Below are 20,792 nucleotides of genomic sequence, written 5' to 3'. Positions count from 1 at the left end.
TCAAGGGATGGAAAAACATATTTCAGGCAAACAACAGTGAGAAGAAAGCAGGGGTTGCAGTACTAATATCAGACAAAATAGACTTCAAAACAAAGAAAGTAACAAGAGATAAAGAAGGCCACTACATAATGATAAAGGGCTTAGTCCAACAAGAGGATATAACCATTCTAAATATATATGCACCCAATACAGGAGCACCAGCATATGTGAAGCAAATACTAACAGAACTAAAGAGGGAAATAGACTGCAATGCATTCATTGTAGGAGACTTCAACACACCACTCACCCCAAAGGATAGATCCACCGGGCAGAAAATAAGTAAAGACACACAGGCACTGAACAACACACTAGAACAGATGGACCTAATAGACATCTATAGAACTTTACATCCAAAAGCAACAGGATATACATTCTTCTCAAGTGCACATGGAACATTCTCCAGAATAGACCACATACTAGCTCACAAAAAGAGCCTCAGTAAATTCCACAATATTGAAATTCTACCAACCAATTTTTCAGACCACAAAGGTATGAAAGTAGAAATAAATTCTACAAAGAAAACAAAAAGGCTCACAAACACATGGAGGCTTAACAACATGCTACTAAATAATCAATGGATCAATGAACAAATCAAAATAGAGATCAAGGAATATATAGAAACAAATGACAACAACAACACTAAGCCCCAACTTCTGTGGGATGCAGCGAAAGCAGTCTTAAGAGGAAAGTATATAGCAATCCAGGCACACTTGAAGAAGGAAGAACAATCCCAAATGAATAGTCTAACATCACAATTATTAAAACTGGAAAAAGAAGAACAAATGAGGCCTAAAGTCAGCAGAAGGAGGGACATAATAAAGATCAGAGAAGAAATAAACAAAATTGAGAAGAATAAAACAATAGCAAAAATCAACGAAACCAAGAGCTGGTTCTTTGAGAAAACAAACAAAACAGATAAGCCTCTAGCCCAACTTATTAAGAGAAAAAGAGAGTCAACACAAATCAACATAATCAGAAATGAGAATGGAAAAATCACGACAGACTCCACAGAAATACAAAGAATTATTAAAGACTACTATGAAAACCTATATGCCAACAAGCTGGAAAACCTAGAAGAAATGGACAACTTCCTAGAAAAATACAACCTTCCAAGACTGACCAAGGAAGAAACACAAAAGTTAAACAAACCAATTACAAGCAAAGAAATTGAAACAGTAATCAAAAAACTACCCAAGAACAAAACCCCGGGGCCGGACGGATTTACCTCGGAATTTTATCAGACACACAGAGAAGACATAATACCCATTCTCCTTAAAGTGTTCCACAAAATAGAAGAAGAGGGAATACTCCCAAACTCATTCTATGAAGCCAACATCACCCTAATACCAAAACCAGGAAAAGACCCCACCAAAAAAGAAAATTACAGACCAATATCCCTGATGAATGTAGATGCAAAAATACTCAATAAAATATTAGCAAACAGAATTCAACAGTATATCAAAAGGATCATACACCATGACCAAGTGGGGTTCATCCCAGGGATGCAAGGATGGTACAACATTCGAAAATCCATCAACATCATCCACCACATCAACAAAAAGAAAGACAAAAACCACATGATCATCTCCATAGATGCTGAAAAAGCATTTGACAAAATTCAACATCCATTCATGATAAAAACTCTCAGCAAAATGGGAATAGAGGGCAAGTACCTCAACATAATAAAGGCCATATATGATAAACCCACAGCCAGCATTATACTGAACAGCGAGAAGCTGAAAGCATTTCCACTGAGATCGGGAACCAGACAGGGATGCCCACTCTCCCCACTGTTATTTAACATAGTACTGGAGGTCCTAGCCACGGCAATCAGACAAAACAAAGAAATACAAGGAATCCAGATTGGTAAAGAAGAAGTTAAACTGTCACTATTTGCAGATGATATGATACTGTACATAGAAAACCCTAAAGACTCCACTCCAAAACTACTAGAACTGATATCGGAATACAGCAAAGTTGCAGGATACAAAATCAACACACAGAAATCTGTAGCTTTCCTATACACTAACAACGAATCAATAGAAAGAGAAATCAGGAAAACAATTCCATTCACCATTGCATCAAAAAGAATAAAATACCTAGGAATAAACCTAACCAAGGAAGTGAAAGACTTATACTCTGAAAACTACAAGTCACTCTTAAGAGAAATTAAAGGGGACACTAATAAATGGAAACTCATCCCATGCTCATGGCTAGGAAGAATTAATATCGTCAAAATGGCCATCCTGCCGAAAGCAATATACAAATTTGATGCAATCCCTCTCAAATTACCAGCAACATTCTTCAATGAATTGGAACAAATAATTCAAAAATTCATATGGAAACACCAAAGACCCCGAATAGCCAAAGCAATCCTGAAAAAGAAGAATAAAGTAGGGGGGATCTCACTCCCCAACTTCAAGCTCTACTACAAAGCCATAGTAATCAAGACAATTTGGTACTGGCACAAGAACAGAGCCACAGACCAGTGGAACAGATTAGAGACCCCAGAAATTAACCCAAACATATATGGTCAATTAATATTTGATAAAGGAGCCATGGACATACAATGGCAAAATGACAGTCTCTTCAACAGATGGTGCTGGCAAAACTGGACAGCTACATGTAGGAGAATGAAACTGGACCATTGTCTAACCCCATATACAAAGGTAAACTCAAAATGGATCAAAGACCTGAATGTAAGTCACGAAACCATTAAACTCTTGGAAAAAAACATAGGCAAAAACCTCTTAGACATAAACATGAGTGATCTCTTCTTGAACATATCTCCCCGGGCAAGGAAAACAACAGCAAAAATGAGCAAGTGGGACTACATTAAGCTGAAAAGCTTCTGTACAGCGAAAGACACCATCAATAGAACAAAAAGGAACCCTACAGTATGGGAGAATATATTTGAAAATGACAGATCTGATAAAGGCTTGACGTCCAGAATATATAAAGAGCTCACATGCCTCAACAAACAAAAAACAAATAACCCAATTAAAAAATGGGCAGAGGAACTGAACAGACAGTTCTCCAAAAAAGAAATACAGATGGCCAAGAGACACATGAAAAGATGCTCCACATCGCTAATTATCAGAGAAATGCAAATTAAAACTACAATGAGGTATCACCTCACACCAGTAAGGATAGCTGCCATCCAAAAGACAAACAACAACAAATGTTGGCGAGGCTGTGGAGAAAAGGGAACCCTCCTACACTGCTGGTGGGAATGTAAATTAGTTCAACCATTGTGGAAAGCAGTATGGAGGTGCATCAAAATGCTCAAAACAGACCTACCATTTGACCCAGGAATTCCACTCCTAGGAATTTACCCTAAGAACGCAGCAATCAAGTTTGAGAAAGACAGATGCACTCCTATGTTTATCGCAGCACTATTTACAATAGCCAAGAATTGGAAGCAACCTAAATGTCCATCTGTAGATGAATGGATAAAGAAGATGTGGTACATATACACAATGGAATACTACTCAGCCATAAGAAGTGGAAAAATCCAACCATTTGCAGCAACATGGATGGAGCTGGAGAGTATTATGCTCAGTGAAATAAGCCAAGCGGAGAAAGAGAAATACCAAATGATTTCACTCATCTGAGGAGTATAGGAACAAAGGAAAAACTGAAGGAACAAAACAGCAGCAGAATTACAGAACCCAAAAATGGACTAACAGGTACCAAAGGGAAAGGAACTGGGGAGGATGGGTGGGCAGGGAGGGATAAGGGGGGGGAAGAAGAAGGGGGGTATTAAGATTAGCATGCATGGGGGGGAGGGAGAAAGGGGAGGGTGGGCTGCACAACACAGAGAGGACAAGTAGTGACTCTACCACATTTTGCTAAGCTGATGGACAGTAACCGTAATGTGGTTGTTAGGGGGGACCTGATATAGGGGAGAGCATAGTAAACATAGTATTCTTCAGGTAAGTGTAGATTAAAAATTTAAAAAAAAAAAAGAAAGAAAGAAAGAAAAGGGGGATTACTCCTTAACAGCATAAAACTATTGGTAAATCAAAGATCAACGCATGCTTTAAATATCCTTAATGTTGATCACTTAAAGGGTGTCAGATGATCAGCTATGGAGGTACTCTTTTCTGATAATATTCCTTTCTCTTAATTAAAAAAAAAAAAAAAAAGCAGTTACTGTGTGCTGACCTCCAATGAGTTCTGCACAGTGGTATAGAGGGCATGTCAAAGTGTGGGCAAAGGGTCTGTTTGTTTCTACGCAGAAGATCAAGGCCTAGCTTGGATACCCAGAAAATGAACTAAGATACGATATGAGGAGGAGCTTCCAGCATCAGCACTCTCTGGAGGACTCGTGCCGGGGGATGATCATCAAAAAGCCTCCACAGGGATCCGGACGATGCTGCGGTTGTGGCTGCATCCAGCCCACCGTCTCCTGGACTTGCCATAAGAAGGAGGAGGGAGATGTCTAGGCTGGCATGTGCATACAGTGAGACAACGAATTTGACTGGATCTGTACTGTTGGAACTCAACCAGGAGTTGGGAGGGGTGCAAGTTGTAGCACCCCAAAATCTCATGACTATAGACTATCTATGGTTAAAAGAACATATGGGATGTGAACAGATCCCAGAAATGGGCTGCTTTAAATTGTCTGATGGTTCAAGTACAGTTCGAAAATATCCATCATATCATAGATAAATTTTCACAAATGCCTAGGGTGCCTAAATGGTTTTCTTGGCTTCACTGGAGATGGCTGGTAATTATAGATTTGCTTTGTTTATGTCACCGTATTCCTATTATGTTAATATGTGTGTGCAAATTAGTTAGTAGTTTAAAACCTATACATACTTAAGGTACTATACAAGAAGATATGTCAAAGAAATAATCAATCCTCCCAAGTTTCCTTCATATGCTACATCTATAGCTTTTCTTCTTCCTTCCTAATTACAAACCTTAAATAGAATTCGTGCCTCATATCGAATTTACCGAGTATCATAATTCCTCCAGGTGGTAAAGATACCTCGAGACAAGTGCTGGGCATAGAAGCCACAGGGCATAAATCTGCAAAGAAGTTAAAAGCTAACCTTTGCAAACAATATGGCTTCTCTCTCACTTACCAACTTTACATTTCCCTGTATGGCCCCGGAAGATGACTGGTTAGCCAGAGACGGGTAAGATTCCTCAAGGGAGGAACAACCTAAGACAGGCACAGTCGCAGGGGGGCCATCAGGTGAGAATTTGGGTATCAACAGAGGTGAGGCTCAGAACCTCACCCCCCCTGCTTTGAGAGAAATCTTCTGCATCCGTGGATGTCTTGCTGCTCTTGTCTAGCCTGGATTAATACTTAGTCCATAGGCACACACCTGATCATCTGATCATCTACATTTGCCTTCTTACAGCACTAAACTATGTTTTCTACCTTTATCTTGCATCTACCTACCACTTCAGCATTTTATTAAAAATAAAAATAATAATAATAATAGGAGAAATGTGGGATCAACATATAAATCAAGTACAAAAATCAAATGAATATTCATATTTGACCTGATGGTTTATAGGTCATATTGCATGATCAAAACCGAAAGTTTCTGTGATGAATGCCCTTGTACTGTTCACCATGTAAGAATTTATTCACTCTGTAAGAATTCGTTCACCATGTAAGAACTTGTTCGTTATGCTTCAGAAGATTGGAGACTGACGAGAATTAGGCTTGAGATGGATTAATGATTGTACATTGAGCATTGACCCCCCTATACTGAATTTTATTGTTGTTAACAACCATTTGATCAATAAATATGAGAGATGCCCTCTCAAAAAAAAAAAAAAAAAAAAAAACTAACCTTGACTCAAATACTCTATATGTTTATTGTTGATCACAAGGCTTTTTACCAGAATATCAAATATTCTCCTCTATTTCTGGATCCACAGCGATGACCTTAGAAAATAAATGATTGGTACAGCTTCCAAGCATGTTTAAGGCAGGGCATAGCGTGGCAGGAGGAGGGCTTGCTCTGGAGCCCCAACCGGCCTGAGCGAGGGCAGTGATGCATTGAACGACCGGTGGGGCCGAGAGGGAGGACGTGATGGTGATGGCAGTGCTGACAGCTGCCATCAGCCCTGCTCTAGCTGACGTCACTGAGTATGCCCTGTGTACCGGGCTGTGTGTTTACCCGAACAGTTTATTTAATATTCACGGCAGCCCTATGAAGAAATAGTTATTATTATCAATCCCATCTCTTGAAGATGAGGAAATTGATGTCAAGGAATCAATAATATATTATCTTAAATTTCAAAGGGGAGGTTTAAGGCTGACTTTCCTGATATGCTTTGGAAGGTGGATTAGCTTTCTGACATATATTTATTGATCTTTTTCTATCCTCAAGTCAATCTCAAAAAGAAAGGAAGAACAGAAAAGAAAGAAGACTTGTAAACATCCTTCTGGTGGTAGAGTTAATTTACTTTTAGAAAGCTTCACTGTGACATGTTCTTAAATTCACAGTCCTTGTACCCATCATATCATTTGTGACATTGAACAAGTTACTGTTTAACTTCTGTAAAGACCTCAGTTCACACATCTGTAAAAGCAAATGGGTACATGGCTTACTCTTTGGAAGACCTTTTTAGACTCAAGATGGTATTTGTGAACGTGGTCTGAGAAACACGGGCTGGGGTCATGGACGTGCCGTTAGGCCCAGGGTAAGTTGCGTGAGGTTAGCCGGAGACAACAGAACAGTCACACATCCCTTACTCTTTGACCTTTTCAACGCCTGCTTGTTGCTGCTATCTGTATCTTAAGTTTTCTGCTTTTCCTCCACATCCTGGAGGTACCGCCCCAGGCGTTTGGAGAGGAAGTCGCAGAGCTGTTGGGAAACCTCCCCTGATAATGGTGACCCTAACTTCCCTTCCTCGTATGTTTGCTCTGGAATCCCTGCAGGATGCCCCCATCTCGGTCCCCACCACTGCTGTCTAGCCTGGGGGGCATCGTGAGCCCAGGCAGGCCCCTAGTAGGTGTGATTTTTCACCTGTGGTTTCTTGGAGTCAGATTATAGACATTGATGGATCTGCCATCTGCTCCCTAAGAAACCCACAGTCTTTGAAGAGCAAGAACTCAGGGTGAAGAAGATGGGGTCTTGAGCAGCACCTGTGTGGTCGGCCAGCGTGAGGGCGTGGAGGGAGAGAGGGGGCCGGTTCCAGAGTGGCCGCATGCGGGGCTCATCTCCCGCAAGAGCTTTCTCATTACACACTCTGAAATACATTTCCGTGACCTCTTTGACTGCTCCTGACACTCGGTCGCTTCCTCCTTGGTTTCCCCACTGCATTTTGCGTCCTTTGACCCGCCCCGCCTCGGGGTCTGCCCCTCCATCTGCCACCCAGACCCCTGGGTTCCTGCGGCCCCTGGCCCCCGCCTGCACGCCTGTCCCGCAGAGCCCAGTCCGGGCCTGGGGTGGGCACCACCCTCCTCCTCCTTTCCCTGCTCCCAGTGCAGCCGGAGGAACAGGACGGGAGCCCACACTGGTGACCTCCGCCCAGCCCTCGTGCTCCCCGCCCCGCCCCTCCCCCTCATGGCCCCCCGCAGTGCCAGCCCCGCCTTCTGCTCCTGAGAGCTGAAGGACGGGGTTCCCATGGCTTCCTTTGGGTCCTTGCCCCAAGCCCCCCTGCCCTCCTGTCCACACTGGGGAGCAGGTGCCCCTTTTCTGCCCGAGCCCTTGTCCGTCCTGGTTGCCCACCCCTCTCTTTCTCATTCCATGCAGGTATCCGCATTATCTGTTTCTGTTTCTGCCTTCCCCTCAGCATATGAAGGGGTTGTTTCTTTTCCCCAGGTTTTTTTTTTTTTTTTTTTTTAAGAGAACACAGCTCAGTCTGTGCCTCCGCTTCTCCGCTGCTGCATTGGGTCCCTCCTCCGGGCCGTGCGTCTTCAGGAGGGTTGCAGAGGGGGATCTGGTTTCTCCTGGGCTTGCCTTCTCTGGTGGGAGCAGTAGTGGGTGGTGAGCAGACACATTCAGAGGACGTGCCATGAAAACATGGAAATGGTCACTTGGGAGGCGGCAGAGAGACAGCCTAGGGGAGGCCTCTTCGAGGGGGTGGCTCTCGTGTTGCAGCCCAGAAGGTGAGAAGGGTCTAGCGGTCCAGGACCTGGTACCCAGGCAGGAAGCATCCCAGACAGAGGGGAAAGAAAACGCAGAGGCCCTGAGGCAGAAAATCGGCAGCTTCAAGGCACTGAAAGAAAAATACTCCCTTCCCTCCACTCCCTCCTGCTACTTGTTCTCATCTTTCCCATCTGCTCTTGTCCGTCACTTCTCTGAAACCAGTACTGGTCAGGCCACGGGGGTGTCCTGCTTCATCCAGTGGGCCATTGCGTCCCCAACCCCATTCGCCTTGCTGTGACACTGGCGCTGCTGAGTGACGCCTTGTGTCCCCGGGGCCCCCGCTGCCCCCTGAGGACTTGTCTCCATGCGACTTGACTCACCTGCCCGTCTCCTTCGCTGATCACGCGCTCTGCCCTGCAGGATGTGTGCCCCAGGTGCCCCCGCTTCAGCGCCCTGCTGGGGGTCCTGACTGCTTACCTATCTTCCGAGCTCAGACCTGCTCTGGCGGCCCCTCCAGCCAGCGCGCCCGAGCCCACCTCCCCCAACCCCTTTCCTACATGCTGCATTTCTCCACCACTGCCGTCCCTTCTACTAACCAAGTTCGCTCTTGTTTTTCCACTTTACATCTCCACTGCCGCCGGCCTCTTTGGCCTTTGTCTTTTCTTGCCGAATCCTGGTGGCTCTCCCCTCGGTGCTCTCCGATCTCATGCCCTGCCGCCCATCCACGCCCCACACGGCCCCACGGGGCGGGCGCGAGCACCATCTGGTGGCCCCCGTTGAAGGCCAGCTGCACTGCCCTGCGCGCTCCGGGACTTAGGGGCCCACGGGGCGAGGCCACCTGACTTGCCAGCTTTATCTCCAATACCACGTTTTGTACTGCAGCTTCGCTGAACTGCCTTAGGTTGGATCCTGTTTCGTTTTTTTCACCGTCTTGGCTTATGCTGTTGTGTTTTGGAGACGCCCTCTCTGGTGTTGTAGCCTTGGCAAACACCCACTCAGTCTTCGGTTCCCGTTAAGTAGCTTCTGCTGGACTGGCCGCGTGCCCCAGCAGGTGGGCCCCTCCTGTTGGCTCACGCCTCGGGCAGGCTCCTTGGGTGATCATCATCTCTTTATGCCAGGTCTGCTCACCCATCCGCCTGTCTCTAGAATGGGGTTTCTCAGGACTCTGTGTCTTTATCATGTTCATCTGAATATCTCTAATACAGAACACAACCCACGGTCAATCATGCCCGCAGGAAAGATCGGTAAGGGCAAAGATAACCATGACCACGCTGTGTGGCTGAATCACGGGAGGCCGGCGGGCCGCCTGGTGAGGATCCCAGCCCACCGCCGCATCAGAATCATGACATGACTGCTTCCTGTTTATTGTCAAATGTCCAATGGGCTTCATGAAGCAATAGGCAGGTTGTAGTTTTGTGGGGGAAGGGAGGAGTGGCTCTGAAAATAAGGTCAAATGTTACTACCAGTGATTAGGTAAGGAGGGGCTCTCAGGGAGTGAGGTTTTAGGAATTGCTGATAGATTAAGAACCAGGTGTTGAATTTGTCTGCATGAATCTGTGACAAAAACAAATACACACCAAGTGCAAATAAAGGCAATTCATGAATTGCTTTGGCAAGGACATCAGTCAGTGCGACCATTTTTTATCAAGTAAAAGAAATGTGTAGTGGGAGTTGAAAATAGGGATAAACTTGAGTCAGGACATGTCCCGAAGTTGCTGTGAACTGCTGCACTGTGATGCAGGAGAAAGCAAGGTGTATACAGGCATTTCCGTAACCTGGCAGGTGAGAAAAAACCTTGAAATGGGTACTTTTAGTGTTTTTATGGGGAAAATCATTTACATTTATGGTATCTGAGCATTTCTGGATTATGGCAGTCTCAGAACATACCTTTCATAAATGTCAGATGTCTACTACATTCCCTAATAGAGCTGAGAACAGATGGCACTGTATGTCTCATTTATCACACGTGGCCTGAAACGAGATATTCTGTTTAAGCAGAATTTTCTAGGTGCCTGAAGCACCAGAATAGTTAAAAACTACTCTTGTGGAGTAAAACCTTTCTGTTTCTCTTTTTGAACAGAGTAAGGAGAATATGCTCTTACAGTGTAACAGAGTAAATGATGTCTTTAAAGGCAATTGCCATGGGTGCAGTGTTTTTTCTTTACATTAAGTGATTTGAAACATTTAAAATTAAAAAAAAAATTATTCATCCTCCTCTGCTGTCAGGAGGTGACCTGTCACTATTTACTACTGTCAGCATTTCTGCCTGTTAGAGATATTCTCTTCCCATTTTCTTTTCTTTTTTTCTTGTTAGAATTCTTTTTTATGAAAACCACCCCTTACAAAATTTTCCATTTTTATTGTGTTGTAGATTATGATTTCAGGTGATTGTTATTTTTTTCAGGTGAAATGACTTTTTTAAAAATTAAAGTGTCATTGATACACAGTGTTATGTTGGTTTCAAATACACAGCACAGTGGTTCAACATGCACCCATGTTATCAAGTCCTCAGCCCTTGCAGTGTGGTCTCTGTCCATTGACGTAGTAAGATGTGACAGAATCATTAACTGTACTCTCCATGCTGTACTGCCATCCCTGTGACCAACCTACACTGTGATTGCAAATTATTGTGCCCCTTTATCCCCTCCCTATCCCCTCCACCTTCCCCAATCCCTCCCCTTTAGTAACCACTAGTCCCTTCTTGGAGTCTGTGAGTCTGCTGCTGTTTTGTTCCTTCAGTTTTGCTTTGTTGTTATCCTCCACAGATGAGTGAAATCATTTGGTACTTGTCTTTCTCCACCTAGCTTATTTCACTGAGCATAATACCCTCTAGCTCCACCCGTGTTTGTTGCAAATGGTAGGATTTGTTTTCTTATGGTTGAATAATATTCCATTGTGTGTATGTACCACCTCTTCTTTATCCATTCATCTACTCATGGACACTTAGGTTGCTTCCATATCTTGGCTATTGTAAATAGTGCTGTGACAAACATAGGGTTGCATATGTCTTTTTGAATCAGGGATCTTGTCAGGTGAAATGACTTTTTAAAATTGGAACATAGTTGCTATACAATATTACATTGGTTTCAGTTGTTACATACATCAGGAAATGCTCACTGTGATAGGTGTGGTTCCTGTCTCTCACCATACAAAGTTATGACAATAGTATTGGCTATATTCCCTATGCTGTACCTTTATCCCTGTAACTTACTTATTTTATAACTGGAATTTTGTATTTCTTGATCCCCTTCACCTATTTACCCATCCCTCTACACCAATCCCTTACTGCAACCACCAGTCTGTTCTCTGTGTTTTTTAGTCTGTTTCTGTTTTGTTTGTTCATTTGTTTTGTTTTTAGATTCCTCATATGAGTGAAATCATATGGTATTTGTCTTTCTCTGACTTCACTTAGCTGATGATTGTTATTTAACAGCTGTCACATCTGTGTGTTAAAGTCAAAGAAAATCTCTGAGGGTAGATGTGAGGATGATCTGTGGGTAAGTGAGTTAAAAACAGTAGTTTTACTACAGACTTTATATGGTTTATTCTGAGTCTGTTTTTACATTCCTGCTTTCATACACTCTGAGCTGTTACTGTTTCATATGAAAAGCGACCTCTAGGGAGGAAAGCCTTGCACAGGGGTACATTCCTGCCAGAGGCTGTCAATTTTGGTTATTGTAGGCAAATCAACTTCTCTGGTCTCGGTTTGCTTGTCTGTAAAATGGGGAGGCTGGACGGGATGGCCTCCAGAGTCCTGTCATGTTCTCATGTGTCAAGAAGTAGTTCAGCAGAGGGGAGTTTAAAAAGTTCTAAGACCAAAGTGTCTGGAGGATTGAACGACCCCTGTGGACTGAGAATGTCATGGGTGTCTTCCAGGGGGAGGTTCAGATTTAGAAAGGGCAGAAGGGGAAAGGTAGGCTGATGGGGAAGTGGGTCTTGAAAGTACAAAGCCTTTTCAGAGGAAAGCAGTTATTGTGTAAAATATAGATAACAAAAAATTTACCATTTGAACCATTTTAAAGTGTACAGTTCAGTGACATTAAGTACATTCATACTGTTATGAACCATCATCACTGCCCATTTCTAGAACTTTTTGATCATGTCAAACAGAAACTCTGTACCCATTAAACACTCACTCCCCATTCCCTGTTCCCCAAGCCCTTGAGAGCCCCCGATCTACTTTCTGTCTCTCTGAATTTGACTCTACAGCCCTCATGGAAGCACAGCCAAACAGTTTTTGTCCTTTGGTGCCTGGATTATTTCACTGAGCACATGTTTTTAAGGTTCCTTCATGCTGTAGCAGGTGTCAGAATTTCCTTCCTTTTTAAGGCTGAGTAATACTCCATTGCATGGATGTATAGACCACACTTTATCCATCCACGTGTGGATGAAGGTTTGGATTGTTTCCATCTTTCAGCTATTTTGAGGAATGCTGGTATGAACATGTGTGCACACATACCTTTTGAAGTCTCTGATTTCATTTCTTTTGGGTGCATATCCAGAAGTGGAATTGCTGGATCATTTGATTCTGTTCAGCTTTTTGAGGAACTGCCAAACTGTTTCCCACAGGATATTCTCCATTCCCACCAGCCCTGAAGGGGGGCTTCACTGTTTCTCCAAAGGGAGAGTAGTTGTATGTGCTCAATACAAACCAGCCTCACTGGTGCCCAGATTTCCCATGAAGCAGGGGCAAGACCCACAGTTAGGACAGCAGAGGGGGGTCAGGTTCTGGAAGGTTTTGAAGGCTTGGCCTTGGTATTGGTAGTATATTCTGCAGTCCGTGGGCAGTTGGTGGCAGCTTCTTTTGAGGGAGGGATGCAGGTTGAGAGCTACTGTAGGAAGGCCGTGGGCTGGAGGATGTGTGCAGGGTGGACTGGGCCCTGGAAGCGGGCTGTGGCTTGGCAGAGGGCTGCAGTTATCCAGCTGGGAGACCGAGGTGCCATACCAGCAGGTAGGAAAAGTGGGGATGAAAGTGGATGCCTTCTGGGATCAGTGGGGCCTCACCGGCCACCACCTGTGTACCTTCATGTCGAGTGAGGGTCAGGAGTGGTACCTCCCTGACCTTCAGCATCTTGATTTCTGATGTCCTAAGTTGAAGACAGGATGTAGGGAGGGGGCCTGCACCTGGGGAGCTCCTTGCCTAGTGAAGGAGCAGACGTTTCCAACAGGCCGTGGAGCTGTATCTGGGACACTTGGAGGCGTCCCCCACCTCGGGCCTGGCCCCTTGCATAGGATGAGGTGAGGGCATTAGGCTGCTTGTGCGGGGAGTGGAATCACCAGACTGAGAGTGAGCTCAGCACTGATGAAGAGACACAAGGGAAAGGACAGGGCCAGTTCGGGTGCCTGAGCTCGCTCCAAAGTTCTTCCTTTGGTCTTTAATTTGCACTGTGCATCAAAACAGTAGTGTCCTGTGCAACCCCGCTTTGCTTTGTGTTTCTCATTGTACCTGCCAGTCTAGTGACTGCAAAAACACTCTTGCCTTGGAGTAACCCGACCCCTCTGGCTTTCAGCCCTTCTGTGTTTCCACCACTGAAGATTTCCAGGAGGCACAAAGATCCCCTTAGATGTTGTGCTTCGTGCTAGGAGATGGTGCTCTCTGTATGCAGGTGTGGGAGGGTGTGCCTAGGGCGTGGTGGGCTGGGTGTTTTGGTAGACATAGGTTGCAAGACAGTTTTAAGTAACTTATTTAAAACAGATGGAATTAAGGGACCTGCAATCAGATTTGTAAGGCATAATTAACTTGATAAGGCCGAATATGGGGAAATAATGTGAAAAGTTGATGTAACAACTCTTTCAAGGTCTACGGTGGACAAGGCAATGAATATACAAATGAAGTCATGGTGCCCAAGATCAGCCTGGCTGTCCTGGCCTCCCTGAGAGGAAGGGGCTGCACTGGAAGCCAGCAACCTGCCTGCCAGCCGATGCCCACAAAGGCGTTCTTACATGTTGTAGGAATCATTATAAGAATTATTGCATTCTCTGGTTTTTTATAAATAGAGGTCCATCCCTTGAGGTGGGTTTGTATCTATTTCTACCTGTATTTTCCAATCTGTAGATTCAGATCTTAAAAAGTTAGTGATTCTTATCCTGGTGCTGAGAAAGAAAATGACTCAATTCAAAAAACAATCTGCAGCCCACATACATTTTCATCTGCAAGTTAAACTGTCAGCAGCCTTTTGCACATTTACTGCTGTGTCGAGATGGTGCACCTGCTGGCACCGAGCAGCAGAAGCGTGGCAGTCTTACTGCTGCTTTGCGGAGATGCTCTGTTACCAAGTGCGCCTCCTCCTCACTCAGCTCAGCTTGGGCCCTGGGAGCTGGGGGTTCACACAGCTGCTGTAGACGGTCTTAGAGGTGGGAAGGGCCTGTTTCCTCTCTGAGTACTAATTGCTTGAAAGAATTAACAGACTTTGAAAGGAACCACTTCACATTTTCAAAGAAGGCCTTTGAGCTTCCTCAGAAATGAACCTTCTTCTTCTTCCACGGAGAGCCCCTGCAGGGATGCTGAATCCTGTTCCCACACGAGCTCAGCTTCCCTGACTTTAAGGTCCTGCACGGTATGCCCTGTTAGCCCAGAATCAATGAAGGCTTTGGAAGGGAACTCAGGCTTTGTGCCTCTGTGCCTGGGTCCGTAAGTCACCTGCACTGGCTGCCAGCAGGCTGCATGCTCAGAACTTGTAGGCAGCCCCCTGGGACAGCTGAGACATGCGGCTCCCTTGGCCGTCTGCCCGGACGAACTCCTCTCTCTGCAGCTGATGGATGTAAACTTTGAACAGGATCAAAGAGGCCGTGAAAGCTGCTGTAGGATGAAAAGCTCCAAGGCAAAGGACAGAGAAAAGAACCTGGCGGTGTTTGTGAGGAAGTCCTGTAGTTACAGGGAGGGCAAGGAAGAAAGGAGAGGAGTGGTTTGAGAGAGGCCTTGAGCTCTGGAACTGACCCTGGGCAGGTCCTTGCTGGAGATTAACTTTAGAAGCTGCTCAGAGACTGGCGGGTTCCTCCTAGCTGACCTGGGGAGTAAGAGGAAGGAAGAGACGTGGAATGGAAAACATGGCAAATCGAAGATAAAAGTGAAAGAGCTTATCTGGTGATTTGTTGAATTTATGGGGCTTTTCTCTGACTGTAGAAAAAACACCCACAGTGCCAGTGACATAGGAAGGCAGTGGAACTCAGGCACCAGGGACACATCTGCTCCTTAAATAGAGAAACTCTGTCAGCTCGGGCCCTGGGGAGGCGCATCCTGAGCTGAGCTGCTGGCTCCCATCCACAGCCTGACAGGTGCGACCGTGTGGAGTTTCAGTGCCAGTGAGGAAGCGGAGCAGTTGGGGGTCCAGCAACGAACCTCCCAATAGTCTGCTCTGAGGCCCTGAGCTGTACTGCTCCTCAGAGGTGAGAAAGATGACGTGTGATCAGATAACATGTGTGCCTGCCACTGTGCTGGGTACTTGGTGTGTTGTTTGATGCTTCCAGAAGGTTCCAGAAGGTTCCAGAGGGCCACATGACCCATGGGACTGGCCCTGAGCCACTCCAAATAGGAGTCACTATGGTCAGATCATCTGAAATGGCTATTATTTCTAAGAGATAATTTCAACACATCTTTTAAGCTAAATAAATATAACAATTATAATATATACTTGATCATATTGCAGAAAATGTGGGTAATAGCAGAAAAGAAAAAAAACATATAATTCCACTCCCCACCACAGCCAGTCTTATTTTGGCATGTTTCTTTACAGTCCTTCTTTTAATGCCTCTGAATAGTATAAATACAGTTTTATATTTAACATTACAAACTTTTCCCTATGTTTTTATGAAATCTTTATAACTGTGATTTTTAAATTGATGGTATTTTGATTTCTTATGGAATTTTTTTCAAGTGGGAAGATGTTGAGTTTTCTCATAATTATTAACTGTAGAGATCTAATTAAAAAAAAAGAAATTTTGTGCTAGATCTTGGCTATTAAAAAAAAGCACTCAGAAGCCAAGGTTAACTTTAAAACTATCTTTCCTTGTGTTTCGTTTAACAGGGATCTACCGCACAGAAAAGGATAAAGGCACTTTGTATGAACTGACGTTCAGAGGGGACCAGAAGCATGAATTCAGACGGCTTGTCTTGTTTCGACCATTTGGCCCCATCATGAAAGTAAAGAAAGAAAGACTCAGCATGGCCCACACACTTATCAATGTCATCGTGCCGCTGGCAAGGAGGGTGGGCAAGTTCCGGCAGTTCATGCAGAATTTCAGGTTTGTTGTTAGCCCGTGTTTATCTTCTGCAGTGTGGTGTGTGTTCTGTGCTGATACCATTTCCCGTCATCTCCCTCATTTCCCCTGCCAGGAACAAAGGCCCCTTTCCTTCGTGTTCAGCTCCGGTTTCTTTGTGTGGAGTTTATCATTTGTATTTGCCTTTCTCTAAAACAATTAGAAAACTGCTAGGTAAGCAGATTTACCTTCAGAAGTGAAAATAAGGACGGGCTGGCATCTCATGGATCTGAAGGTGGCCCAGTGCCCGCTGTGCTCCCTTCTGACTTGAGTTTGGGCTCAGGTTTGTGAACAGCAGGGGACGTGCTGCTCCACCACAGCAGTGGGCCCTCTCCAGGCTCCAGGGCAGGCCCAGCTGGCCAGGTGCTGGGGCTGCGGGGTGAGCTCCTTCGCTGGGCGCCGGCTTCACTTGCTGCGCAGACCTGGCGGAGGCCAGGACGGGGTCAGACCCTGTTTCTTACTCTGACCTGCGTTTCCTCAGAGATGAAATTCGGAATTATGCCAGGCCGTTTCCAAGCTCTTGTATTTGAGCTGCTGAGGGAGACTAACAGGGTTTTGTTTTCAGAGGCGTGAGGTAGCTGTCCGTGGGTCCGAGTGCCTATCGTTTCGTCCCTGTTGGTGCTCTGACGGCCAACGTGCACATACTAGTTGAGGTCAAGCAGCTTACCTAGCCAGCTTATTTTAAAGATAGAAAGTGATGTATCCAGTGATAAATTGGAAGACCAAACTTACTTTTAATCTTATTAAATTCACATTATTAAGCGGCAGTAAGCTCAGTGTAAGGGTGTGGCTGATGCTTCCTCTAATTCTGGATAATGAAAGCCTTCTTTGTAAAAATTTTTACAGTTGAAGAATTATACTTTACTCGTTTGGTTTTAAGGTCAGGATCTAGTGGTCCTGGCTGTCTTCTGCTCTGACCCTCCCTTGATTTGGAATCCCTCAGTTGGAGCCCTCACGTCTGTCCTCTGAGCTGTGTGTGCATGCGTGTGCATGCGCGCGTGTGCACGTGTGTGTGTGTACACCAGGCAACTGCCTACCTACCTCACAGGGCAGGCTCTGGGCAGGGAGCGCACCATGCCTGGGCCCTGAGGACACTTCCCTGTCATCTCCCCCGTGTGCCTAGTGCTAGGTCTTAGCAAATCCATTCGCTCTTAGCCTGCATCGTCGCCTTCCAGCATCTGAAGAATGCTGCCACTACCCCCTTTGTCTTTCGTCCCCAGGTTCAAGAGTTGTGCCCTTGACTATGAAATCATGGAGAGTAGGATGGGCTGATCTTCGCAGTTGTCCCCAGTTTGTAGAGCACCCCCTTGGGCACAGCCACTTGCCTGTGGGCTTTCCCTCTGGCTCTGGAGTGTCTGCAGCTCCAGCTTCCTCTTGGCCAACCTCTGGTGTCCCATGTCCTCTGCCTGTTGTCTCATTAGAACGGCAGTGCTGTGGGCTGACTAAGCCTTCCTCCTAAGAAGGACCGATCCTATGATTGGTGCTGGGTAGTAAGTTGAGCCACTGCTAGCAGCAGCTGGTGAGCCCGTTTCTAGGACTGCTGTATGGGAAGTCCCTTTGGCTGGGAAGCTGCCTACAGGTAGCCTAGCGAAGGGCCCTGAGATTTGCTTCCAAACACAGGCCAGTCCCTGATTGTGCTGGGCTTGTGAGATGGTGCTTGCCCTAAGGTGAGGCATGCTTCCCCTAAAGTAAGGTGTGCTTGCACTAAGGAAAGGTGTATTTGCCCTAAGGTAAAGTGTGTTTGCCCTAAGGTAAGGTGTGCTTGCACTAAGGAAAGTTGTGTTTGCCCTAAGGTACAGTATGCTTGCACTAAGGTAAGGTGTGCTTGCCCTAAGGTAAGGTGTGCTTGCCCTAAGGTACAGTATGCTTGCACTAAGGTAAGGTGGCTTGCCCTAAGGTAAGGTGTGTTTGCCCTAAGGTACAGTATGCTTGCCCTAAGGTAAGGTGGCTTGCCCTAAGGTAAGGTGTGTTTGCCCTAAGGTAAGGTGTGCTTGACCTAAGGTAAGGTGTGTTTGCCCTAAGGTAAAGTGTGCTTGCCCTAAAAGACTGTCTGCTCAGGGAAGGACCCCAGGACCTGGAAGAGCAGGGGTATGTATGATTGGCTAGTGCCTTTGTGTCACGGGAATTGCAAGTAACTGACAATATGAATAAAACCAGAAGGGAAATATTGTTGAAAAAAAATAAAATTAGTAGGTTACAACTCTCCCAAAGTGAGATGCTGAAATAACGAACCAAAATCCTAGGGCCTTTTCTCTTGGCTCACCAGTCAGGTGCCCGTACTTGCACATAGGCAGGACAGGGTGGGTGGGCGGACTTTGGAGGCCTGTATGTGTTCCAGATGCTCGACCAGGTGGAGGGGTGAGGAGACAAGTGCAGCTGCAGTGCCTGCCCCCACTGAGAGTAGAGGGAGAAGCTGCAGTGGAAAGAGAGACCAGGGGCCATGGGACACAGAAGGGGTCCCAAGGGCAGGATGCTTGAGTGGGCATTTGCTGTGCAGTCCAGGGTTTCTGAGTGTGTCAAGGTCTCTGAAAGAAAAAAAGGAAGCGAGAGTGGGTGCTCAAACCAGAGGGTATTCCTTCCATGTCAGAACTTTGTAAAAGGTGGCATTCCATATCCTCCAGCAGAGAATGGATGTTCAGTGCATGGCTTTAGGACAACCCACCGAGCACGGCAGAAAAAATTCAATCCTTATTTCACACAATCCCCAAATACCTTCTGGTACATTAAACATCTAAATGCAATTAATATGATGCAAGAATATTGGGAGAAAATATGAGGTGCTATTTCTTAAATATTAGGTGTTGTCTTTATGAAGTTCCTTCCATCCCAGGATTGGAAACCATTAATTCTACTTGGCACTGAAGATGGTACTATAAGTGATTTTTATTTCCTTCTTTTGAATTCTATTTTATAAATTTTTATAGAGTTATGATGTGTCTTATGTTTTGTTTACAAATTCAATGAAAGGCTCTTTTGGCTTTTGCAATTTAAACATTTATTAGTTTGTAGTGATACATGGCTATCATAAGATGTAAAACAATATAGAATACAATAAGGAATAAATTACTTAAAAATTAACTCCTGACCCTGCCTTCCCCAAATTAACCATTTTGAACATTAATTGAATACCATTCTAGATATCTTTTACTGTATATATGCAGATAGAATAACTTGCTAGCTAGAACTAATTTAATACAACATAAGATATGTGATCTATTCTATTTCTAAATAAAGAATTAAGTCTTACCTTTCTTAAATTTATAGAATGGCATCTGAAGTATCACAGAAGCAATTGCTGATCTTTTTTTTTACTATTTCCCCTAATTTTTTTTTTAACAACAATAAAATTCTGTGTAGGGGGGTCAATGCTCAATGTACAATCATTAATCCATCTCAAGCCTAATTCTCATCAGTCTCCAATCGTCTGAAGCATAACGAACAAGTTCTTACATGGTGAACGAATTCTTACATAGTGAATAAATTCTTACATGGTGAACAGTACAAGGGCATTCATCACAGAAACTTCGGTTTTGATCACGCATTATGAACTATAAACAATCAGGTCAAATATGAATATTCGTTTGATTTTTATACTTGATTTATATGTGGATCCCACATTTCTCCCTTTATTATTATTATTATTTTTATTTTTAATAAAATGCTGAAGTGGTAGGTAGATGCAAGATAAAGGTAGAAAACATAGTTTAGTGTTGTAAGAGAGCAATTGTGATGATCAGGTGTGTGCCTGTAGACTATGTGTTAATCCAAGCCAGACAAGGGCAGCAAAACATCCACGGATGCAGAAGATTTCTCTCAAAACAGGGGGGGGTGAGGTTCTGAGCCTCTGTTGATCCTCAATTTCTCACCTGATGGCCCCCCTGTGACTGTGCCTGTCTTAGGTTGTTCCTCCCTTGAGGAATCTTACTCGTCTCTGGCTAACCAGTCATCTTTCGGGGCCATACAGGGAAATGTAAAGTTGGTAAGTGAGAGAGAAGCCATATTGTTTGAAAGGGTTAGCTTTTTACTTCTTTGCAGATTTATGCCCTGTGGCTTCTATGACCAGCACTTGTCTCACCACCTGGAGGAATTATGATGCTCGGTAAATTCGATATGAGGCACGAATTCTATTTAAGGGTTGTAATTAGGAAGGAGGAAGAAGAGCTATAGGGGTAGCATATGGAAGAAAACATGGGAGGATTGATTATTTCTTTGACATATCTTCTTGTAGAGTACCTTAAGCATGTATAGGTTTTAAACTACCAACTAATTTGTGCTCACATATTAACATAATAGGAATACGGTGACATAAACAAAGCAAATCTATAATTACCATCCATCTCCAGTGAAGCCAAGAAAACCATTTAGGCACCCTAGGCATTTGTGAAAATTTGTCTATGATATGATGGATATTGTCCAACTGTACTTGAACAGTCT

General features: G+C 44.6%; 1 protein-coding gene across 8 annotated transcripts in view; it reads left to right on the top strand.

Annotated features, from left to right (window-relative positions):
- CSGALNACT1 (chondroitin sulfate N-acetylgalactosaminyltransferase 1) overlaps positions 1-20,792 on the top strand; it is a 366,108-nt gene that overhangs the window by 300,283 nt on the left and 45,033 nt on the right. For all 8 annotated transcript variants that reach the window (XM_037015017.2, XM_073218782.1, XM_073218783.1 and 5 more), the window contains one exon: positions 16,127-16,343. In XM_037015017.2, coding sequence (XP_036870912.1) covers positions 16,127-16,343 — 217 coding nt within the window. The remainder of the gene's footprint in view (positions 1-16,126; positions 16,344-20,792) is intronic.

The sequence above is a fragment of the Manis javanica genome, chromosome 12, assembly GCF_040802235.1.
Source record: "Manis javanica isolate MJ-LG chromosome 12, MJ_LKY, whole genome shotgun sequence".
Taxonomy (NCBI): Eukaryota; Metazoa; Chordata; class Mammalia; order Pholidota; family Manidae; genus Manis; species Manis javanica.
This window is presented reverse-complemented; position numbering and strand designations above follow the sequence as displayed.